A 25,490-nucleotide genomic window follows, 5' to 3' on the forward strand; every position below is an offset into this window, starting at 1 on the left:
TCTAAGTGACTAAGCAGGCACTCCAACAATTCCTTTTTGGGAAATGATATCATTCTCTAATATGAATGAAATTTTCCATACCCAAAGGAAACTTCAGTGAATGGAAATATAGACATCCTCAAACCTTTTGATATGCTACAGCATGTGGTAAATTATTATAACTATGCCTGTGATGGCATTTTGGTTTTTTCTGGGCATGTATGCCAAGCAGGTATGTGTGTGATGCCTAATGAGGCTAGTACTGTTGCAGGAATTACAATTTATAGGTAATTTATTTTGAATCATCGCAGTTAGAAAGAACACTATGCCCACATCTACTTCAACAGAAGAGCTTTTACTGACCCTTCTGGATGCATGGCATGGCCAAATACAAGCATGGCAAAGTAATGTGAAATGGGCCACAGCATGAGTAAGATGTCTAAAATGCCTCCATGAGTGACTGTGTGTTTATATGTATGCAAATGTCATGGAGGGCAATGCAGGCAAGAACTGAAATTTTGTGGTGATGATGCCACTACTAACAGTTTCAAAACCAATTCAGCTGAATTTACATAATTGCAGAGATTTGAGCAGGGTCATATAGCACAAATGCAAGTAAAGATTTTTCATGGTGTAAATATAAATATTTTTTGTCACTGTATGCTGGAAGGTCTGATGCCAACACATCAGAATATACAACCTCTAACCCCCCAAATATAAGTATGAATTTTCTAAGAAAAATTTGTGTGACATGCTGAAGTGCTCTAACATCTGGCTAAAGCACTTGTATACAGCAACAGTCTTAGGAATGGCAAGATCATTTGCAAAGGCTTCTCAACAAATGCATTTCTACATTAGAGTATAAATACAAAAAGTCCTCAAAAGTCACAGAGAGTATCATCCAAATAGAACTTGTGTGCAATTACTAAAAACTGAATAAGGTTATTTTTGTAATGTGTAGGGGTGTATATATACGTCTATATGAATTCACAATCTGCTCTTTAAACACAGAAGAAAAAGGAACAGCTTGGTAAGGGTCATGCAAAAGTGTGTATGTGCTGAATGTAATACCCTTGACAAGGCGTCATAGAGCACATGCTTGTCATATTGGAGTGCCTAGGTGTACATTGACTGAAGGTGATGACTGACATGAGGAAAGTCATACAGTCAGAGAGGTTACATATGTGTTGGAATAGATGCTGATGGTGTTAAGGGGTATAGGGATATATAAGGTGCTAGAGAGAATAAATTCCTGATGAGGGTTTGTAATAAATTGATGGTAATGCTGCATGTATCTGCATATTAAAGTGGTGGGTAGTGATAATACGCATAATTGTGATGGTGGGCAGACAGTGATAACAAGATCTGTGAACAGTAGGAGGTGATGGGTATGCCTGGTAAAATGAGTAGGTTGTAAGGATGCATGTGTGATGCTGAATCTAGTGGTGCTATAGGGAGCATATAGCAGCATATGCACTGTGGTGATATTTGTGTGATGTGGACCTGTTGTTCTTGGCAAAAGTAGGTGGTGCTTATAGGCGAGAGTTTATGTGAAGAGGTGGGTTGTTACCCATACAGGTATGGTATGCTCACACATATAAGGGGCTACAGCCAACAGAATAAGGAAACAATTTCTGAGTATTTTGTATGTATGCCTGTGCTGAGGGAGTGTTGATGCAGTGAGCAAGTGTGAAGGTGTGTTTACTAGTGAGTAACCATGTCTGGTTAATACAGAATGGTCAGGTGGTAGTGGTACAGGAAAGTTGATTAAGTGATTATGTATAAGTATGCAAGGACAGACTGTATACACAGAACAAAAGCATATAGGGAGATATAAGACAAATTTCCCAGGAGAGGTGTATGGGAAGGTTGTTAAAAACAACCTTTTTTTAAAAACAGGAAAGCATGCTCACCAGGGCACAGAGATGCAGTATTAGGACTATCTGCAAGTGTTCATGTGTATTTGGAACTGGTGGTAGAGATGAAGCATATAAGGCACCAGTGTCTGCCTAGAGTTGACAATATGAGCAGCTATTGGTGTATGGTTACCCTGGGCTCAGGGTGTATGTACAAAACAGCACAGTATAGATCAATGTGTAGAAGCAGTTTTTGTGTTAGCATAGAATAAGTAATTTATGTAGTGATGGTTATGTATTTGTAGAAGCAGTGAATGACTGGAATGGTGCCTATGGTTTGTGTCACTGTGTAGTGCTGAGGAGGGTTTATAGCCTGACCTTGTGTGGATACAGTCCTATCAGGGATATGCATATGTTTTAAGTACAATATTAAAAGAGGGGGCTGTAGCAGTGGTGAGGCAGCATGTGATGGTTGAGCTTAAAGTGATCCTGTGAGTGGAAGCAGTATGTGAGGGGATACAAGAGTGGACAGATGCTTGGTTTGCATACCAGCATAGGATGGTCTTGGCACCATCGTGGTGTAAATAGTGATGGCACGCTGTAGTGTACAAACTGATCAGAGTACTGTTGGATGTGACAGACAGAGGCATGTACTGGGGTGTCAGAATGGGGTGTGGGGGGCATTTTCAGGACAGTGTGGAGAGGGGTAGGTCTGTAAAGTATTGGATGCTGCTCATGTGTGATTTCTGGTGGTGATGGTAGGATAGGACAGTGCAGATGGTGTGGAGTTGTGTGGTGGTAGGAGGCATGGACAGTGCTTTGTGCATAGGTTTGAAGGTTATGTAGTCTGTCATAGTGCCGTGCCTGGTGGCAGCATTATGGAGTGGGCAATGCGCTTGGTGCAGTGACAGAGAGGGTTAGAGCAGCTGCATAGGCATGAGATGTGCCTGCCCAGGTAACGTTGCCCACCCACCCATGATTCAGGCCTTCCTCTTAAAGGAGAAAGGATGGTCCCTTTGACTGCAGTGCCCCTGGCTCGGACCTAGGTGCCATGAGGGGGGAGGAGAGGATGGTGACCGGCAGGAGAGGGGATTGGCGCGGGGTGGGGGAAAGAATACTGGAGGGAACAGCAGTGCGGGGTCGGGGGGCATTGCACGGTGGGGGGGCAGTGGGGACAGGGGACAGGCTGCACTCCAGCAGCCCTGGACCTGCCAGAGCTGCGAACAGTCGGAGGGCGGGATGGGAGGCGGGCGAGGGGAGTAGGGGGGTGGGGGGTTGGAAGGGACACCCACTTACGTCTCCTCACGCATTTTTTTTCTCTTTCCCTCCTCCTTTCCTTAGCTGGTGACGCGCCTCTGCTATTAATCATTCACCAGCCGGGGAACAGAAATTGCCGCCGCTCGAAGCGAGCGGCGCCGGCAGCCGCCTCCCTCCCGATGCCCGCGCCCCGCAGCCGCCGCGCCGGGAGCCCTGCCGGGATGATGCCGAACCCAGCCGACGGCGGGGGCCTGCTGCTCTGAGACGGGGCGGGGGGGGTCCGGGCACAGGATGCTCCCCAATGGCACCTGCCCCAGGCTTCCGGGAGGTGCAGGCAGCGACAGCGGCGGCAGCGACAGCGGCGGCAGCGACAGCGGCGACAGCGGTGGCAGCGGAGACGGCGGCGCCTCGGGAGAGGCGGCGGCGGGGAGCATGGACTCGGGCGGCAGGAACTCCTCTGGCGCCCCGAACAGCACCCTGAGTGAGTCTCAGGGCAGCGCCATCCTCATCTCATTCATCTACTCCGTAGTGTGCTTGGTGGGGCTGTGTGGCAACTCCATGGTCATCTATGTGATCCTACGTTATGCCAAGATGAAGACGGCCACCAACATCTACATCCTCAACTTGGCCATCGCAGACGAGCTGCTGATGCTCAGCGTCCCTTTTCTGGTTACCTCCACCCTGCTGCACCACTGGCCCTTTGGCTCACTACTCTGCCGTCTGGTGCTCAGTGTGGATGCCATCAACATGTTCACCAGCATCTACTGCCTGACCGTGCTCAGTGTGGACCGTTATATTGCTGTGGTACACCCCATCAAGGCGGCTAGGTACCGCCGGCCCACTGTGGCTAAGATGGTCAATCTGGGTGTCTGGGTGCTTTCCATCCTCATCATCCTGCCCATCATCATCTTCTCCAACACAGCAGCCAACAGTGATGGAACGGTGGCTTGCAACATGCTCATGCCAGAGCCCACCCAGAGGTGGCTGGTGGTCTTTGTGATCTACACTTTTCTGATGGGCTTCTTGCTGCCTGTAGTGGCCATCTGCCTCTGCTACATCCTCATCATTGCCAAGATGCGCATGGTGGCCCTGAAGGCTGGCTGGCAGCAACGCAAACGCTCAGAACGCAAGATCACCCTCATGGTCATGATGGTGGTGATGGTCTTTGTCATCTGTTGGATGCCCTTCTACATTGTGCAGCTGGTCAATGTCTTTGTAGAGCAGGATGATGCCACCATCAGCCAGCTCTCTGTCATCTTGGGCTATGCTAACAGCTGTGCCAACCCTATCCTCTATGGCTTTCTCTCAGACAACTTCAAGCGGTCCTTCCAGCGGCTGCTCTGCCTCAGTTGGATGGACAATGCTGCAGAGGAACCCATCGACTACTATGCCACTGCCCTCAAGAGCAGGGCATACAGTGTGGAGGACTTTCCCCCAGACAACTTGGAGTCAGGGAGCATGTACAGGAATGGCACTTGCACCTCCAGGATTACCACCCTCTGAGGAAAAATTCCTACCCCCCAGCTTCCCTACGCCCCCCAGGTGGAGGGTGAGCAAGGGCAGGGCTGTGGCATGGGGAGCTGGGAGGGAGGGGATTTCAGTCCTGCCTACCAACAGCAGTGTTAGACACAAGAAAGAGCAAGGAAAATCCCACATCCTTGATCTGCTGCCCCCTCAACTCAGGGAGGTACCAAGGCTGCCTCCCTTGAGAATGGGTGTATTCACTGATGCTTTGACACCCATTTAGCAAATTGTGGCTCTCGTGGGTTAACTTAGGGTCTGGCAGCCTGGGATCTGCCACCCCTCTCTGTGTCTGACAAATGGCTGTATAGATGACTCCCCCACCACCTTTTGTACAGGCTACCCTTCCCCTTGGCTTGTGGGACCCTCCGGGCCACTGAGTCAAGCCTGCCTTCTTCAAGCCCCAGCATCCAGGCTCAGATTCCCTCGGACTGAAAATGACCCTGCTCAACATCTGTCGGTATGTGCCTCCCCCATCAGAGGTTAGAGATACTGGAAAATGTCCCCCCAACACATATCTTGCCCTCCCCCAGGAAGGAGCAAGTAGCCTCTCTCTGCACCTACCCTTCCCTCCCCCTGGAATAAAATAGAAAGCAGGAAGGAAAAAGTCCCCTAGAAAATAAGCAGCATAGTCATGGAGCTGTTTTTTGCTTTGCAGACAGCTTCCACCTCACTGGGGGTTTGACTCTGTGCTATGCTCAGTGGAAGCAGAGCAGAAAAGGTCTTGGGAAAAAAATCTGATTATTGCTGTGCTTCACAGCTGCATGGCAGGTTGCTGACAGTGGGAGATAAACAGTCCTGTGGCTCACAGGGAGCAGAGCACTGAACCAGGAGTTGGAGGAGGAATGCCAAACTGGGAAATGTTTAAATGTATCCATACATACAATAAAGTGTTCTAATAATGAAGTTTAAAGACAGCGCTAGACTGTGAAGCTGCTGTCTTGCACCTGCTCTGTCAGCTGCAAAACAGCAATGAAGGGAGCTGAGACGGTTTTTGAGTGACCTGGGTGGCTGCAAAGTCACTTTAGCCTACATGGAAAAAGAGGGATCCGTTTCAAAATCTCCATCTGGATCTGAAATAAATACTTGACAGAAAAAGTAGCTGTTTGGTAATAGCTATTACCCTAGCTCCAGTTTCTTCTGTTGCACTAAAAAATATAAAATGAGTTTCATATGTTGACAGTGTAATATACTGATCCAGAGTTTCTCAACGTTTCATTTCTGAGAATTCTTGTTTTTAGTGTGTGCCAGATGTCCTCTTGTTTGATTTTTTATTTTATTCTTGTCACTGTGTTGTGAATGTGTTTTTCTGAAGCAATTTATACTTTGTACTTATGTCTGTGGTGGCTACTCGCAAGGTTGCATTTAAAATCGGTGATGCTCAAGAAGGCTCCTTTTCAGATAAAAACATTGTCATTTTTCCTAACTCTTTCATCTACATTGTCTCTCCCCAAAAAACCCTCTTTTGAGTTTTCTCTCTTCCCCTCTTATGACAGAACAATTTTCATATAGACAAATGAAGCTTTCTTTGATAAATGACAGCTGATTAAACAAAACCTTCTGTCCCTGCTCCCTCTTATCCCAGACATAAGAATCAGTACAGGCTGTGTTGAAACAAGCAGCTATGTTTTTTCTTTCCACCACCTATGCTAACAGTGTCACGCAGTGGCAAGTGTCCCAGTAGCTGTGACAAATCACTTCTCTAGCACAATACTGTGGTTGTATTAATTATAACTACTGGCAATCTGATGCAAAAGATTGGAAAAAAGCTCTAGTAGCAGCATACCCATAGCATTGTAGATGTAGCTACAGTGCTTAAGTACAGTGTTAAATGTAAGGCTGACAGTTAAGGCATCTAGGATTTTCGGTGGTGGACTTACTACAGGTTTTTGTTAAATTATACCCTTTAACTTTTCTCAGCAGTAAAAAGCAGGATACTACTTTTAGGTACTGTGTCATGAATGTATAAATTTAATATTTCAAAGTTATCTGATTCAAAGTCCATAAAAATGAGAGAAAAAAAATCCTAATTCACCTCAGTGGACTGTGAGTCAGCTCCTTTGAGTTTAAAAACTGCTGATGTGGAAACTGTTACATCCTTATTAAAATATTTCGTGATAAGCTTTAACAATTGTACAGTTTCTTTTATTTCACAGTGGATGTTACTTAAAGAAAACATGCAAATATTAATTTTGGTAATGTTTTACATGTATGTATGGAGAAATAATGATGAAATCTCTTTATAAGCTTCATATTTTATTTAACTTTTCCCAGAAATCAAACATCTGTCGAAACAGTAAAATGTCCATGATACTCTTGTTGGCCCTTTGTAGGGCTTCACTTAAATTCTCACTCATAATATCTTCAAAATGGTATAAATCTCATAATCTCATGTGATCTTTTTCACCCAGGCATATTCTTATGTATGGTCAGATAAAAAGAGTCAGCCGACTTTCTACTATTGAAGTTGTTTAAGGTCAAACACAAATGAAGCAAAAGCTAAAAAGCATAAAGATTCATACCCCATAATCACTTTTGATGAAAAGTTCAACCGGGTTTTGTTCTTTTATTTTTTTTTCTTTTTCCTGTAAACAAGGTTGTGATGGATGACTGCACACCTACTAGCATATGCACTTTAATTTCAGTTCCCCAGGCAGATCGCAGAGGCGGGGTGTTCGCAGCGGTGGTGTGTGCCTCAGTAGATGGCAGGCTTGCGCTAATTCACTCCCAACCACTACCCCTATGATTACTGGCTAAAACGCCCTGTGTGGTTTCAGCTGGAAACCAAATCTGTTTATCCCAAACTAACAGTTCTTCCTGTTATTCTTCACCCTTGGAGATGTGATCAACAGCAGTAAATCACTCTTAATTTAGCTAGAAAGAAAGTTGGTTCATTCTGTGTTATTATTCTAAACAAAACTACCAGGAAGAAAAAAAGTTGTCCTCCTGAAATAATGTGTACCAGAAAACAAACAGAACTCTTTAATGCTTTCCAACTGAGAAATAAGAGTATTCAGATTTCATATGGAAATTATTTTACCTAATGCTTAATTCACTGAAAAAAAAGAGTACATGATGTATTTTTTGTGACATTTTGACTCTATACAGCTATAACATCATTTATCTGCAAGTAGATAAACTGTAATTTGTAACCAGTAGTATGTTTTTTGCTTTTTCCCCATAAGTTTTAGTTTACATTTAAAAAATACTGCATTTAGTTTGTCATGTAAATAGGCTCCATGCTGCCAAAATCCAGATTACTTTTGTTCTTGTTTAGCCTGAGACCGATACCCAGCAGAGGGACAGCTCTGAACAGTATCTAGTGAACAGACTAGACTATTTCCTGTGGCACATATAAGGGAGAGTGGTCTTCACATGGAACACACATCAGGTGCCTCTACAGCCGTTTCTCACTCAAAGGAGGGTGGCACAGGAAATTATTCTCCTTTCTCACCAGAATTCCCAGTACAGCAGAGAAGAAGACACATCTCATAAGTATGGGGCTGACTGTTACATGTAGTTAGTGGGTTTGAACAAGACTGGTCACAGAGGCACTTTATACCTGAGCTGTGGATGAAAAAAGTGATGGCCACATACAGATATTCTGCCTCTTCAGGTGGTCCCTACATCAGAGAACATCACGCAGTGTATGCTTTCTTGGCATTCAACACTTAAAGAACCCACCTGACTTCTTCAGAGAGAAGGAGAATCAGGTTTCTGAATGTGACTAAAGAATTTCTGAAATGCCAGGTTTCCAGGGTATCAGAACAAAATAAAAGGCTTTCTGGTTGTTTCTGAAAAACTAAAAGTCTTCATTTCTAATATATGTGGCATGCTTTATTAACATTGACTATTCACTGTATTTGAACTAGTTTCCAAAAATCAGAATCTTAACTTTAAATACCAAACTAAATCTTACTAAAATAACTCAGTGATGTTGTACATTCATAAGATCTGTAAGATTTGACTTTACTCTGCTATATTTCCAGAACAACCATGACAATTAATGTCTTATAACCCTGATTAAAAAAAAAATCCAAGAAAAATTATTTTTAAAATTCAGAAGAAATTAGCCAACAAAGAAGCATTGATCCAATGTTCTAGACTCAGTGATTGCAGCCCCTGGGAAACTTACTTGACACTAGGGCCTACAGACAATGTGAATTATGAATCTCTAGAGGAGAATAAAATATTTCTACTGAATCGTGTATTCAGAACTTCCATCCTCTTCAACACAGTCTTATTGGGCTGATAGCTGCAGGCTAAGCCACAGGACGAAAGGATAATTTACTAATTAGATTTCTCTCTAAGAATAATGCTTTTAGATATTACATTTTGTATACAGAAATGGCAAAAAAACAGGTGAATAAGAGAGTATTTCAAAGTATATCGCTGGACAAACCAAGCACAATTTTGACAAGAAAGATGTTTTTCAATAAAAGGTAACTATGCCCACTCCCTTCCAACTTTGTTTCTCCAAAAGCCTATAATCTGATTTTGGCAAAGCAGTAAGCAGCTATGAAGCAGACACAGCAAGGTGCTGTATCCCGTCTGAGATATATAGGGTTTTTGTCCAGTCTGGATGGAATTCAGTTGTCATTATATGATTATCATGTCTATATGGGTAGAGTCACCAAGAAACAATATAAATGTACAGAAAATCTATTCTACTCTCCCTTCCCCTCCCACCCTGAAAAGTCTTTTCTATACAGATTCCTGCACTGTGTAATATGACTGAGGGTTGCTCTGTGGGTTCTTGAGCTTCCTAACTAGAAAGACTCAAATAATGCATAGCATAGGGGAGTTGTAGGACAGATAACCATTACCAGATTTATGACTTGGGACCTGCTGATCACCATGATGAGCACTGGAATTGGATTGTATTGACGCTGCTTACCTTGTTGGTGATGGTGTGGTTCTCAGTGTACATGTGAGCCCTACCAACCCCGGGGGAAGCTGTGAACTTCTGCAAGGATGCTGTAATGCACCGCATTTCATAAAGCTGAACAGTGCTGAGCAATGCTGGTCCCAGTGCCAACAGACTGAGTAAAGCCACAAGTTCAATTCATTCACACAGCACTTGAAAGTACTTAAATTCACAACAGCAAGCTCAAGTGATTGCTGGTCAACTGGAGTGGCTCAAAACATGGCAAAGCTGTAGAAAGCAAGAACATGTGAGTGTATACACACACGCTTCCTTCTTGTATAATATATAAGCATCCTATTTCTTCAGTTATCTAGTATGTAATGGAATGAATTAGAATGTATATTGGTTATAAAGGAATTAATGATAATCAGAATTCAGATTCTAGTTGCTTGACAGGTATTTAGGCAATAGTCTCTGTTTTGTTAATTCTGCTATGGAGGTAAGTCCATGGTTGGAGCTGATAGAAGAAGGAGATCTTGGAGAAAAAAAATTGACTAGTGTTTGATTTAGAACTGGAGCAGCTATATTTGGAGATATCCCTTCAATGTTCAGAAAGTTTGGAGCTTTCTAGGACTCACTGCGAGCTGCAATTGCCCAGCACTTCAGGAAATAACTATCCATGACTACTATATGAACCAAGCACATCCTTCCACAGTTAGGTTAAGAAAAACATTTCCATCTGAGGTCTAAATCAGGAAACTAATGCAGGCTATGATTATGGTCTTTTCACTATTTAGTTAGGTTAAATATGTTACAATACATTGTAAATGTATACAAAAGTGCATTATCTATCGGAGTACCAGCTAAGGGCTGGGGATCTTACCACTTTCTGGTTTCTATTAAAAACAGACAGATGGATCTTGCCCCCTTACCCAAGTCAATGAAAGGCAAGTCATGGATAAAAGAAAAATTTAAAAAGTATTGCTTTATTGAATAGAAAATCAATACCTATACATTGAGTTTATTTTCCCAAAACTGTAGGAAAATTATTTTGTGTATGATTTGGTCACAGAAAGGAAAAAGACACTTTTAGAAGGGAAACTGACAGTACAATACCCTAAAGAAGCCTTCTAAAGGAACTTCATATATCTTCATGAAATCTAGAACAACTTTGATATCAAAACATGCTTATGGTCTTATGACTTGTATTTTCTATACCATTTTGTATTCTTTCTACAAAATTGAGTGTTTTCATGAGAAAAGTTGCTTGTTTACTCACTGAAGGCTCTTGGCTACTGTCGGTAACTGATTTCAATCATGTCTTGAACAGCTACATCAGATACAGTCTGTGGTTCGTGCCTCAGCTTTATACAAATTACACAAATCATAAGAGCAAATGAACAAATGAAAGAAAATTTAATTAAATGAAAGATAAGAAACACAGAGAATGGATTCATTGAAGCACAATATATATTTTAATTTTTATGCTAGTAGCTGTTAACTAATATCATAATGAGTCCAGAAGAAATTGAATCTGATCTGCTACTTATACAGGATTTTACAAAATCCTCAACAGTTATCTGGGGAGAAAAGTGCTCTCAAACACTCGTATGGAAAGAGGTTATGTGTGTGAGGGACAAGTGGGGTTTTAATTGTCCCCGTTGTTATTCCTGTCATTTATGGTGGAAAAGAAAGTGGAAGGCTTGGAGGGCTTTATGGGATATCGTAAAAGAACAGGCAAAACATTCAAGATATATTCATATCAGGGCAAAAGATACATAATTAATTTCATTGTGTAGGGTACAACAAATACATAAACTCCCAACTCACTAAAAAATATGAAGTTCTGTTTTTTACGTCAGCTGCTATTTTCAAAGCTGGCTGTTCTTTCTGAAGGTTAGAAAGTATATAAGCATTTTTTCTAAGAATTAAATAATAATTTAAGTACTTTTTGGGATTACTAGAAACACTGGAAAACAAAGCAGAAATAGAGAAATAATATATTTTTTGAATGTTAATTTATTTTGGATTTTTCAAATGCCTTGAATGTCATGGATTTTTCTTCCTTTTATCATTAAAACAGAGAAAAAGACCTAAGAAATTTTTGCTCAACACCAACCATATTGACAAGAAAGAAATGGAATACAGAAGCATTTTCACTGCTCTTTCAATGTCACAAAGTAAAATTTACAGACTTTCTTACTCCAAAAGCATCTTCAGTGCAATGACTTGGAAAACTGTTTTCCATAAGAGAAAAAAACCCAAACTCTCAAGAATGAAAAGGAATGTTCATGCATTCCTCTCCATGGACCTTGAAACTCTGAACTTAGCTTAGCATGAAGGCAGAGAGTTACATTGCCAAAACCTAATCTACGGAGGATTGAAAGTTTCAGTGTACTCATTCAAGAACCTTTCATTAGAACTGAGAGCTAATTCAAAATAAGCAAGAAAATAAACTCCATAAGCAGGGAAAAAAATCTCCTGATACATTCATATTTGTAGAAAAATACCTCAGTCGTATTTGCACTGAAATAGATTTTAAAGTCCAAAGAAAGTCTTCTCCTGACCAGACAGAATTTTGCTCCAAGAAACTATTCCCACAATCTCAAATTGTACTGAGAAAGAATATTCTCTATAAATGTATAACAATATATGCTTACGTTAAATTTTAATTTTTTAAAGAAGACTATGCATTTAAACCTAAGTCCTTGTCTTTTACTGCAGCAAAGTTAACTTTAAATGGCAAGCCAGTAGGAAATTCTTGTAAGAGATCTAAACTGGATTTACAGAATTGCAGTGGATATTAACAGCATGAGTGAGGTCAATTTATCTGAAAGTAATGAAATCTTCCTCGTTAGTACATGTCAGAAGTAGAGGTAAGTAAAAGAGAACTTGTGATGTAAAAGTTTTGGATATCTAGTAATATAGTGCCATAAACCCCGTAGGGCAGAACTGACCATAATGCACATTGTATAATATTAATAGGTGGATGCTCATGTTGTATATTATCTTCATATTCCTTTAAGCTTCAGAATTTACAGAAGAATGAAAACCAAGCTTGTTTTACTTAGGAAGACTAATACATGTGTTCTTATAATTACTTATTCTCTTAGGATATTAGAATTGCTTCAAATGGACCAGAATCTGCATCATCATCTCAGTGGTTGGGTATAATTAAAAGGGAATCAATTCACTTGCAGTGCCACCGGTAACACTGCAGAGTTGGGAAGGTTATTGCCATGAAATCTAGGAGGCTTGTGTACTGACAAAAAGCTGCATGCACTGCTTACACACTATTCATTACTTCCTCAGAGAGGGAAGAGTTTAAACACAAACATAGTGGGTTGAAGTTCTTCACAAATTGCTTCAGTGTGGGTCCTTCCCATGAGGTTCTGTTTCTTCCTTCAGTAACAGACTGCTCCAGCATGGGTCCCCCATGAGGTCAAAAGTCCTGCCAGCCCATGCTAAGCATGGGCTCCTCTCTCCACAGGTTCACAGAGCACCTGCTCTAGGATGGGCTCCTCCGTGGGCTGCAGGTGGATATCTGTTCCACATGGATCTCTATGGGCTGCAAGGGGACAGCCTAGCTCACAAGCTGCAGGAAAATCTCTGCTCCAGTACATGGAGCACTTTCTCCCCCTCCTTCTTCACTAACCTTGGTGTCTGCAGAGTTGTTTCTCTCATATATTCTCACTTCTCTTGGCTGCAATTGCTTCTGTGAAGCTTTTTCCTCCCTTCTTAAATAGCTGCTACCACTGCCAGTGATTGATGGCTTGGCCACCGCCAGCAGTTAGCTCTGTTGGAGATGGGGGAATCTTCTAGCAGCTTCTCACAGAAGCCTCACCTGTAGCTTCCCCAATACCAAAAAACCCTGCCACACAAACTCAGTGCAACAAACAACAAAACATTTTTTTCGTGGACCGCTATCATGACAGAGTGAATAAATTACCAGATATCTTTAATAATTTATTCTTGGCACAACTCGTAAGATAACCCAGACATAAGAAACAGATTCTAATTTTGTCTTTAAAAATAGACATTATTTGGCTGACTACAACATACAAAAAAGGAACAATTTTGAGCAAAAAAGCTAAAAACGTTCACTATGCTAATGTTTAATTTCGAAGAAGGGAGTCTGTATATAAATTAAGAAGGATGATAAAAAGAAATAAAAGGAGCAGCTAAAGGGTAAAAGCTTGCGGGTGGCACCAGGACTATTTACTGATATTACAGGTTCAGATTAAACATGTATTACCTATCAAAAGAAGATATTAGAAGAGCTCTTTCCCCTCAAAAAGTCTAAAAGGTTAAACAACATATGACAGAAAAGGACGTAATTTAAAGTTGAAGCCATGTGCAAATAACAAAAACAGAACAAAAGGTGAACTTTAGCAAATAAACAATAGCATTTTAAAGCAGGCCGAAAACCGATTATTTGAGGAACGATTGTATAAATACATAGCAACTACCAATGCTAAATCCAGTAGAGCAGGAAACCAACCACTGTACTTGCTGCTGATGAGTGATGATTGTATTTCAGAGTGTTTCTGGAAGAAAGAGCCATGCAGAAAAAGCCATGAAATCTTATTGCCTCTGTTTATTATATTTTTTTTCTTTTCACTGTGAGGAGACCTGCTGAAGGCCCTCAGGGCTCTGTCCTAGGAATTGTCCAGGTCAAATTTCTTATAAATTATTTGGAAAAAAAATCTTATAAAATATCAACACAGTTCTCTGAAATTGTCCAAACAAGAAAATGGTTATGTTTTAAACTTCTAAAAACCAGAAAATACTGTTAAGCCATCATAGAAAATTATACTGCACCAACATCTCCAAAAGTTTCTAAATACAGATTTTACAAGGAATCTAATAGTATACAAAGAGCTGCAAAAAAAGGATAAGAAAACATTTAGTTCCATAGAATTATTTCTGGAAAAGAAGAAACTAAATAGACCTCTCAACTTGCGATAGAGATGAATAAAGGACTGTATGGCAAAGGTATGGGAAATCAAGATGATGAACTGGTCTACTTTTTGATGTGACATGTAAATAAATTGCGGAATTGATACAGGATGGTTGGATGCCAAAACTAATAAATCAAATCCAAATTCTGTTAGACAAATTGATGGAAATTTACCAAGTGTGACATGAACTCACTCTTCAACTCAAAGTCTTTCAACCTGAGAGTACCCAGGAGAAGTGTCACTTACAGATGTCAGATTTCCTATTCTATTTCCTAAAGCATTTGCTGTTGTGATGGAGACATCACAAACTTAGATAACTTTTAATCTCACTCAAATTATCTGTATTTATGCTCCCATGTTATGTTCCGGGGAACAGTGTATACCATTCTTATCAGTCCAAAACACAAGCCCTGCTGGTTACATTCCAAAAACAAAACCATGCTTTTCTGACATGTTACAGCCTATGTGCTGTTCCTGGCTTAATTACTGAAAATGTTCATTTGTTTACAAACCACCACATTTTGAGTAACACCTGAAAAAATATGCAGCAAGAGGATGGTTAGGATGGATACATCCTGGTAAAGATGCCTGTCTTTCTTATCTCTCCCTCCTCAGCTCATCCTCTCCCTGGACTTGCAGGCTTCTTGCTACTTACATTATCCATAAAATACATAATAGTATTGTTTTCCCAGCATTCTGACTCAAAACGCATAAGGACTGGCAGGTAGGAGGAGGGAAAGGACATAATACATGCAGGACCACCACTATGTCTCTGCCTTCCACAGTTTCACTGCTGCCTACAGTGAAGGAGCCCCCACCTAGAGTACTGTGTTCTGCTCTGCGGCCTTCAACTAAGAATAATGTGGACCTGCTGGAGCGAGTCCAGAGAAGCCCACAGAGATGATCACAGGGCTGGAGCATCTCTCCTACGAAGACAGGCTGTGATAGTTGGGGTTGTTCAGCCTGGAGAAGGTTCCAGGGATACCTTATAGAAGCCTTCCAATACCTACAGGAAAGCTGAAGAAGAACATTTTACTAGGGCATGTAGTGAATGGGGGGGGAATGGCTTCAAACTGAAAGAGGGTAGGCTTGGATCAGATAATAGGAAGAAATTCTTTACTGCGAAGGTGGTGAGACACTGGACCAGTTTGCCCAGAGAAGCTGTAGATGCCCCATCCCTGGAAGTGTTAAAGGCCACGTTGAATGGGGCTCTGAGCAACCTGGTCTAGTGGAAGGATTGGAAGTAGATGATCTTCAAGGTCCCTTCAGTCCCAAACCATCCTCTGATTCTATAATTCTAGTCAGCAATACAGAAAAGGAAAAAGACTTGCTTGCCAACAGAGGACTCCCTTTTCACATCCACTTTCCAGTCTTCCAGTTCCAGACTATAAGTCCAGAGGAGAAAGGCAAGGCTGCATATTGGGGGGAAGAAGGAAAGACAGGAAGTTTAATCTGGTTTGAAGCCCTGGGAGAGTGGTTACTGCTGCTGCGCAGCTGTGTTTGCCTTTCAAATCAGTTATATATCATTAGTGAAATATATGAATCACCACTGTACAGCCTCCATAAATGTCCACATACTGAAGAAATAGAAAATAGTATTTCTAGAAGGAACTGAACTGCATCTACCAGTGACTGAACTCCATGTAATAAATGAGGAAAGACATATCGGGACTGAAAACACACAAAAAAATTAAGTGATAGGAAATTATACTTCCTGAGGGAAGCACAGAATCCATTAATTTTTTTAATCGTCTTTAAGCTATATACTACACTTAAAACAGGAAAAAAGTTATCTGAAGTACTTGAATTTTGTCCATGTCCACTTTCAGATTTCACTTTAATCCCGCAGCACATTTAATTAAACCCTCAGCAGTATAAAATAATATTTTAAAAAATGTGGGGAAATTAAAATTTTATTTCTGTTTATTTGATGAATACAAGGTATTTGTATTTGATGAATACAAACCATTAAAAATTCATCACATGTTCATAAATAAAATGTACAGCTGACAAATGATGTGTCTACCAGTCAAACTATCTTTGGAGGAATTAAGGAAATCTAAAAATTAGATTTAATAATTGGCAACATGGGACACTTTTCAGGTAACTGCAATAGACAAGAGATCTGGACATTCCTATTCTTTGCAGGAACTACTATTTTAAAACGTGGACTCACAGATTCTTGCACTCACCATTTCATTACCACGGTGTTATTACATCCAGTCTACTAGTCTACAACACTATGCATTACATCAGGGAATTAACAATTTTTAAAAAATTCCACCTCATCACTAGAATTGAAATGACTAAATTATTTTAAATCCTTCATAAAAACGTATCCATTCTAAAACTCACAGATACAAAGTTTCTATGTGATTTATATGGCTTTAATATGGGGTGACATAATGTTTTTCCTATACTAGAAAAACAGTTGCAATATAATATGCTGAGTCAAAGGACATGTATGTAATATAAGGGAAAAGGTCAAGATTTGTCTCCATCTCTGGTACGTTTTGGAAAAATATTCACATTTGATTGTGGCATTACAGTTAGGAATTAAAAGAAAGTTGCATCCAATTTCATAACCAGACACTTTTATTATCTCAGGCCTTGTTATGATTATCTGTACTCATTATGACCTTAGTTATTCTCCTCCTATGGATGTAAACAGCAAACCCTGCACTGAATCTGCCTTGCAGACCACTGAATCACGGTTATGAATCAATAATTTCCCTACCCTCCCTGCACACCAAAAGACTTGGATAGATCCAGTTAGTTGTGTCTTACTGCACTCAGAAAACCTTGAATCAATATTTAGCATTACCACTTTAATTGAAAAACAACACCATAATAATAAGAAGCGAGCATCAGCACTCTGAACTGCAAAGAAAGCAAGTTCTGCGGCCAGGATGAAAGCTCCTCTACAGGAATTCCCGAGGGAAATCACAGAGGAAGTGTTTACCTCATTTAGCAAGGGGCACAAATGGTGAATATTTCTTTCCTTACTCTCAAGGGACACCATGGAAAATAATATATCTGACTAAAAAGAATGAGATTTGCATGATGCATTTAGACTCACGTTAATTCCTCTCACAGTGTGGTGTGTCAGCACCTTGTCTGATTGTAAGGGAGCAACATAATGCATACAGAAAGCAAATTTTGCGCCAACACACCTTAGGAGAAAAACTTTGTCCTCTGCTACAATAAAAAGTCATATTGTATGGAGTAAAAAACAGAGCAGTGATTTAGCTTTTACATCATCCTTTATTCTTTTCATTAGCTGAATTATGAAATTGACTCCTCATTAACCTCCCACTTCCTCAGCAATTTAATAATCTTCTAAGTATAGAAATGCTCTCTCATTTTTAAGAATGCAAGTATGAAAGAGTATGGGTCACAGTTTCATCCAAAATTATGGCAGTTCACCTTTCCAAACGTTCCAGCAATTAGAAAGAAAATTATAGCCTCCAAGTACCACTCACGCAAGGAGTGACTTCTAAATTACAAGATGCAAGTGCTCAAAGTGGTCCCCTTTATGCTTGCTCTAAGTAAGGCACTCAACGAAGAGGGTTTGAGAGGATAAAACCCCACAACTGTTGCAGCAGCAATCGCTCTGTCGACCAGGATGATGTATTTATATTTTACTTATGTCAGCACCTAAATAACTGTTTTTTGGACCGACAAAAACTCATGACTGTCCAAAAGCTTCAAACTTCTCAAAAAAGTGCCCCCGCGTCTGACAATCTGCAAGTCCTGCCCAGTCAAGTCCCATGGCACCTCTCCCTCGGCTCCCCGCGGCAGGAGAGACGCGGGCAGACGAGCGCTGGCCCGGAGTGGGAGCTGCCGCTCGGGGCAGCCCCGAGGGACGCGGCCCCGGCCGCCTGGGACTAGTCACCGCCCGCTGCTCCGCTCGGCTCCGCGGAACCCGCCTCCGCCTTGCTGCCAGCTTCGGGCGACTCCTTGTCCCCACGGCCCTCGCATTTCTTGTTGAAGCAGATGTTGAACACCCCCAGGACGGTCATGACCATGATGACCAGCACCACCACCGCGACCGTCACCAGGACGAAAACGTAGTTGGAGGAGGAGGAGGGCAGCGGAGCAGCCGTCTTCTGTCCGCCGGCGACCGCGGTGGTAGCGGCAGGCAGCCCCGCGGAACTACCGTGTGTCGGGATGGAGGGACGCCACCCCTCCGCTCCGGCACCCGGAGACTCCGCGGGGCCGCCTGCGGCGGTGGGCGCTGCCCCCGTGCCCGGGCAGAGAGTCCCGTCCCGCCCGCCCGGGGTGCAGGCACAGGCGAAGCCGCCGGCGGCATCGCGGCACCCGGCGGCCTCGGCGCACCGCCCGCTGCCGGGGCTCCGGCGGCCCAAGGGGCAGGGGCAGAGGGGCTCCTCGGCCACCTTCCAGGCGAAACCGCCCGGATCGGACTGGCACGTGAGCTGCACCTCCCCGCCGGGGCACGTCACGGTCAGCACAGTGCCCGGCGGGCTGAAGCCGGGGCCGGGGCTCCCCTCCTCGAACGGGAGGCGGTAGTCAAAGTCGAGAGCGCCCGCAGGGCTGAGGTCGGGGCAGGCGCCCTCGTAGTGGTACTTGCAGACGTAGCCTGGGCTCTCCCGATGGCAGACCCGCTCCTCCCAGCCCCAACTGGGGCTGCTCTCGGGGACTGCCGCCAGGTGCAGCCCAGCGCAGCGTGCAGTGAGGCAAGACCGCACGGGCTCCTTCACCCAGCGGCCGAGCGCCTCCGGCACGTCCTGCGGGGCCGTCCCGCCTCCGACGCCCTCCCAGGCGAAGCCGCGGAGCGGATGCTCCGCGTGTGTGCAGACGGAGGCGTTCCTCTTCAGCCCGACCCAGAGCAGCGTGGGCGCCGCCGCCTCTGCCAAAAGCCCCAGCAGCAGGCGCAGCTCCGGCTCGCCGCTGACCCAGGCGAGGCCGCCCTGCCGCTGGCCGCAGGCGCCGCTGGCCGCAGGGTAGGAGGCGTTGTCAAGGTGGGCACTGAAGCAGGTGCCGGCGGGCGAGCAGCGCACCGCGGCCCGCGGCGGCGGCGGGGGCCGGCTCAGGGCGCAGGCCGCGGCCAAGAGCAGGCACCAGGGCTTAGCCCCCCTCATGCCGGCGGCGCGGGGTGCCCGGCCGTTCTGGTGGCGTTCGGCCCCGGCTCGGACTGGCCGCCGCCGTACCCGCGCCCACGGCCCTCCCCCGGGCCTGCCGGAGGAAACGTGTCGGGGGCCAGGGCTGACCTCGGCATCCTCCATCTGTTGGAGGGCGGGGGACAAGCAGTTCCCTGAGCCGCCTGGAAGCGCTCGCCCATCCCGGTAGGCCGGTGTCCAGCCGCGGGGGAGGACGGTGCCAGCACCACTGCCGGAGGGGTCGGAGGGTGGCGAAACCCAGAGTGGCAGCGCTGGGACCAGGGTAATCGGCCCCGTCTCAGGCCCGTATCCCCGAGATGCCCGGGCCCGTTTTACACGCTTCTTGTACAGCCTTCAAGCGAGGAGAAAAGCGGTCCAGCTTCAGTGATCTCTTCCTTGAAAGATGGAGGCTTCTGGGTTAGGTGAGGCTGTGCAATCAACCCCCTAGCTCCCCATATATGAGGTGATTTAACGCTCACAAAAACTGATTCAGCTCGCAGTTTTCCAGCAGGTTGGCCTAAGTACATCCCAGATTAGGTGCCCGCAATGACTTCCAGTAGGTTGTTCTTGAATGAGTTTAACTAATCCACTGTAACTGCTCCTCTGTATGCAGTCCCCATGTCACCTCATTTTTACACTCCTTAGTGTTATTTCTGTATGCTGTATGACATATGACATATACATTCAGATACAGCGCACATCCAAGTTTCTTCCGCAAGTATTTTATGTGGCACAGAACTTCAGGCATATGTGTGCATTTCATTTTTCCAGCTGTTACTTTGGAAGAACCCCGTCAATGTTTTTGGTTTTGTGAGTGTTATATAATACAGATTTCTAGTGTTTGAATCCCTGGAGAAAGGGGGGGGGCAAAGGAGGAAAAAGCAGAAAATAAATAATCAATCTGGATTTTTTTAAAAAGTGGAGTTCCTCAGTAGTTGCAGTCCATTGGGGCATGAGTTCTACAGTCTTGGATCGAGGCTCCAGGTGGACTCTGTCTTGCGCAAAGTGCCCTCACTGCTCCAGTATGCTTGTAGGCTCTGCATCTGTTAAGAATTAACTTGCTTAAGAATTTAATTTTTCTTTGGAGGGAATAAATGTGGATAACAAGTCCCATTCAGCCAGCTTGTCACCAGCCTGCACAGATTGCAGACTCTAGGCCTACCCGAGATATAACACATGTTCGCTGGACACCTCAAAGAATTAGATTAGAAAGACACACTCTGCAATGAAGCTCCAAAGCAATATAAGAAATATTTTTTTTACACTAAGAATGATCATTGACCAGAACAACCTTCCCAGGGGTGTGATGGAGTCCCCATCACTGCAGGTTTTCAAGATGCAGTTGGACAGTGTGCCAGATAATAATCTCATCTAGGGTCCCTTTACCCCAGAAGGTTGGAGCAGGTGATCTTTCAGGATTCCTTCCAACTTGCACAATTGTATGATTCTATGAGAGGTACAATAATTTAAAAACTTATTTCAGATTTATATAAAAATACAAAAATAAAATAGCCTATCCTCAAAATATGCATCTATTAGTTAATTCATTTTCGCTTTGGGAAACATCTTGCTAGTTGTTTCTGCATCCCCACTGGATGTACACTGGATCCCCACATGTACAGAAATTCTGTTTATTGCAAGAATTGTAATCATAAGAGTTAACAAAGCAACAACATTTTGAAATACATGAAATAGATGAAGTTGTTTAGAGGCAAATTGAATTTACACATTCATAACTTTTTAGTTAAGAACTTGTTGGTGTACTTCTAGATGAAATCAGATTTTTGTTTAATCAAGATATAGAGATGGTAACAGTGACCCACCTAAAAATCTACAGTGTTGTAGCAGCTGTGTTTTCAGAGCTCTGCTGCCTAGTGGAATTGAATCTTCTGCACAGTGCATCAGGCACTCAATGCAGAGGCATTGAACCATATGCCTGTGTGGGTCAGCATGTGGAGATTCTCACTATCTGCCTGTGCTTTAAGTTGGAGAGATGCAATTCATTTTGCATCTAGTATTTAGATCTCTAGTTCTTCACTGGATCTAGCTTTAAATGCACCCAAACTAAATGAACTATTGCTTTAGCCCTTTAGTTTTCTCGAGGATGTACAAAAACTGTGCTTCTCCATGTACCTTAGTATCTTGAGCCATTTTCCCCAAGTTTGGTGGATAGGTTTGGAAGAGAAGACAGAGTGCTACAGCTTTGCTATTGCTATCTTGATGGGGAATGCTTACAAGGCTTTGCCTAATATTCCACTATAATCCTACAGCTTCAGTTTGTTTTCTCTTTCAAAACTGAATTCATTTATTATAGCTAAGAGAAGCTAAACATTATAAATAGAAGGGATAATCTAGAAGCCCCAAAATTTCCATGTTATGCTTCAAACTTAAGACTCTGTCCCTGGGGAGGAGAATGCAGCTCAGTACATGAAAACATTTGCTCCCTTGCTTCTCGTCTCAGCTGTCAAGAAGGGCATGATTTGAGCTGTCCGGGATGATCTCTCCACTGGGTAATTGATGGCTACTACCAGCTCATTTCACACAGGCCATGACTTTAATTTCTGAGGCTATATTTGAACCAACAAACTGGCAAACCAGTTTAGAAACAACAGGCTAGCCACCAGTGCCCCGGGCATTTCAGTCTCGTTGAGGGAGCCCATAGTGCACAGAAAGATGAAAGCCAAAGGCTTTCACCAGCAGGATATAGAGGTGGTTGCTTTGTGTCTGCTTTATCTGCCTGTATACCTGCTCTTCTCTCCTCTGGCTACCCCTGAGAGTCCTACAAAATCTTTTAAAACTAACAGGTCTACTAGATTTCCAAAAAACAGCTCTTCCTCTGGTTTGCATTGTTCTTTCTAGTTCTTACTTTTAAGTAAATAAGAATTCACTCTTTCTTTAAGTGTCTTCATGGGGCTTTGCCTGAAGAAATCATTTTTTGGAAGAGAGGATTAGTTACACACAAATGCCGGTACCAGTCTGTCTGTGAGGTGACTAAACTTCTGCATAAAGAAGTCTTTATTACACGAAATGTGAATATTATGATTGATTGATGAGCCCTAATGTAGCTGTTCTTAGCAGTAAAAGCCTTATTTAGGTGTAGTCATTCCTTAGGCTTTTTCCTGTGTAGATCTGAGTCCTTGAAAAACCAGTTGCTTGCTTTAACTGTAATTTTATTAAGAACCATTAGGTTTGTTTTTTTTTCATTGTGTAACTGTAGCTGTTTTATTATAATATGTACATTTTTACTAAGGAGTGATGAGAGAAGCACTGAATTAATAAAACTACTTTTCTCTTTTAGAGTAGATTCCTTTTGCATTTTTATAAGGTAAATTAAAGCTATTCTTTTTGTAACTAAGCAGAAAATATGTCAGCCATATACCAGCACATACTTTGCTACAGCTAGGGCCTAAGGGGGTGTATTTTCATTAGAAGTAGCCTTGTAGAGAGATACAGTATCCTGATCTTACTAAGAGCCATATTTTGCTTCTCGGAGGTAAATGGATGGTGCGGTAACTTCTCATCCCCAGAAGGGATACAGAAAAGTGTCTGGAAACAGATCTGTCTACCCATCATGCCACAAAACCTGGATGCAGTGTCTAACAGGAGAAGGCAGCTGCAGCCTCTCTTTTCTGCTAGTGTAAAGGAGGGCTGCTGATGCAACTCCATTTATCACCCGGCCTGTACAGGTAAACTTATTGCCGTCTGTTGCATGATACAGATTTCTTTGGGGTTGGAAACTGTGGAGAGGGAGCAAGAGAGGAAGAAGATCAATAGTATAGCAGCATTGCCTGTTTGCACAGCTCCAGCATTTTAGCTTGCTGCAGCCTTGTGGAGTCTACACTAGTTGGCAGTGGACAGTCTGTACTGTCCCTACGAGCTCTCTCCTTCCCTCTCGTCCCAACTCGTATCTCTACTGGATCCAGACATCCTTCTGCTGAATTTTTTGCGGGTGAAGTCAAAATTTACTCTCTATCTTTCAGTATTCTGCTAAGATATGAGTAATAATTTAAATAACTGAATGTAAACACGTATTTTGAACAAGTGAGAATTGATGTCATTCGACACTGTGCCTCAAAAATTATGGGTTAAATCCTCCTTTCCTCACTGTTTCATGAAATTGGTATCTGTATGTAAGAAGTAGTTTATCAAATAATAAGGCAGCCCTACATTTCACATGTAACTTGTGTTTAGGCAAGGAAAAGTATTTTCTCACTAAACGGTTATAGTCTTCTTTAAGAAAATACCTAAATTTTAAAAATAAGATCCTCTTGAAATCAATGAATGTCTCATTTCAACAGTGTGACAAGATTTGCATGAATTTCTGTGCACTCAGACAAACAACTTGCAACAGGGAGTAAAAATGCCAATTGGAATCCAGCATGCTTTGGTTACTTTTCCAGGTAAGAGGACAGGGAATGAAAATAAGAATTTTTGTCTTATTGTAAGAACTTGCACGATTGTAAGAATTTAATTATTCACCTCTGGAAAGGACTTCGTAGATTACAAGGTTCACCTACAGAGTTTGGAAAAGATAACCCAGTAGGGGTCATGCAAGTTCCTGTCTACTGTAATAACAGTTTCCAATGACGTTATCACATAGCTATGGGACTTCTTTAATAATAAGGAATAATATTTAACTGCTGTTATGAACACAGTAGTATATTTGTTATGTTTATGACATGGACATAAAATATAACTAATCCTGACTTGCTAGGGGGACATTTAGTAGGTGAACTGCAGGTCCCTTCCAACTCAGAATATTCTGTGAAATTTGTGAAATCTTTGATGTGGATGTAGCATTACCCAATATGCATATGTTCGCCTTAAAGCCTGTTCAATTTAGGTGTTCGTGTTTCCATTACTAATTATGCATTCCATTCATCTTTAGTGAGTTAAGAAAGATTCCAGGGAGGGGAGGAAAGGGAGGGGAGGGAAGGGAAGGGCAGGAGAAGAGAGGGGAGGAAAGGGGAATGAAGGGGAGAGAAAAAAGATAATAAGGCTGAGAATGCAGGGTAAATTGAGGGAATAGAAAGCTGCAGCACAGAATAAAATGAGTAGGAAATGAGTAGGAAAACAGGGAGTAGACACAGAAAGAATACGGAAGAAATCTAAAAAAAAGACAGGAGAATTAAGATCATTCACCACCATTGAAGTACCAGAATGGCAGAGGGGGCTGAGAGGCCATGTCCCTGCTGCCACTACCCGGTGTGGCACGCGTGCTGGTGTGAGAGCTGGTGCAGCTGACCGCAGGCAGGTCTGCACATCTGGGCAGTCCCCACAGCAGCCTGATGCCAGGTGATGCAGGGCTGTCAGCAGAGAGCAAATGACAACCACAACTAAAGTAAGAGGCAGTTAAAAACAGCCTGTGGTTCTTCAGGCATATTCTTTTAGGCAGCTGAGGGAGACCCACTGTATACTGAGTGATGCTCGCAGCCTTTTTAAGCTACTTTGTGGCTCAAAGACCATCCTTAGAAAGCATTATTGTCATGATGAGTTCTACACCACCTTTATGCCATTTCCTTCCTGGTCCACGGGGATGCTATCACTAGCCAGTATAAACTATAGGGTTTGGAGGCCTGGAAAAATGTTGAGTACAGTTCTGATGTCCTCTTATCCTAGGAAAAAAGCAAGCAAAAGAGGATAATGAGAGACTAGTTTAGATTTACCCATATCTTATCAGAGGTTTCTAATATTTTATCAGATTTTGACCTAAATAAAAGCATTTTTGAAAATCAATGAATTTTCATTTGAAGTGAGAAAACCACACCCACATTTTTAGTAACTTCCTATATTATTGTATTTCTACAACAAAATTCTGAGACTGGTAGCCTTTTTGAGATGAGGCAAAGTTTCCTCAGGAAATAAAGTAAAATAGAAGGAAATCTAGTGGTAAAGAGTTGATTTCACTTCCTGGCCTTTTGCCCAGACT

At 42.8% G+C, this 25,490-nt stretch overlaps 2 protein-coding genes across 2 annotated transcripts; one reads left to right on the forward strand and one right to left on the reverse strand.

The window, feature by feature from the left end:
* The first annotated feature begins 3,172 nt into the window (after nucleotides 1–3,172).
* On the forward strand, nucleotides 3,173–6,744 carry SSTR1 (somatostatin receptor 1). The gene has a single exon (XM_064658657.1). The coding sequence runs from the start codon at nucleotides 3,384–3,386 to the stop codon at nucleotides 4,593–4,595; it is 1,212 nt and encodes a 403-aa protein (XP_064514727.1). The 5' UTR covers nucleotides 3,173–3,383; the 3' UTR covers nucleotides 4,596–6,744.
* Nucleotides 6,745–17,685: 10,941 nt separating this feature from the next.
* On the reverse strand, nucleotides 17,686–20,096 carry CLEC14A (C-type lectin domain containing 14A). Its single transcript, XM_064658656.1, is given in 2 exon segments — nucleotides 17,686–19,596; nucleotides 19,599–20,096. Coding segments are annotated over 2 exon segments (1,413 nt in total). The 5' UTR covers nucleotides 19,744–20,096; the 3' UTR covers nucleotides 17,686–18,328.
* Between the last annotated feature and the right edge of the window lie 5,394 nt (nucleotides 20,097–25,490).

This window comes from Pseudopipra pipra, chromosome 6, assembly GCF_036250125.1.
Source record: "Pseudopipra pipra isolate bDixPip1 chromosome 6, bDixPip1.hap1, whole genome shotgun sequence".
Lineage (NCBI taxonomy): Eukaryota > Metazoa > Chordata > Aves > Passeriformes > Pipridae > Pseudopipra > Pseudopipra pipra.

Bases quoted from the DNA above. Each gene is read 5' to 3' on its own strand.
- SSTR1 (XM_064658657.1), top strand. From the start codon at position 3,384: ATGCTCCCCAATGGCACCTGCCCCAGGCTTCCGGGAGGTGCAGGCAGC.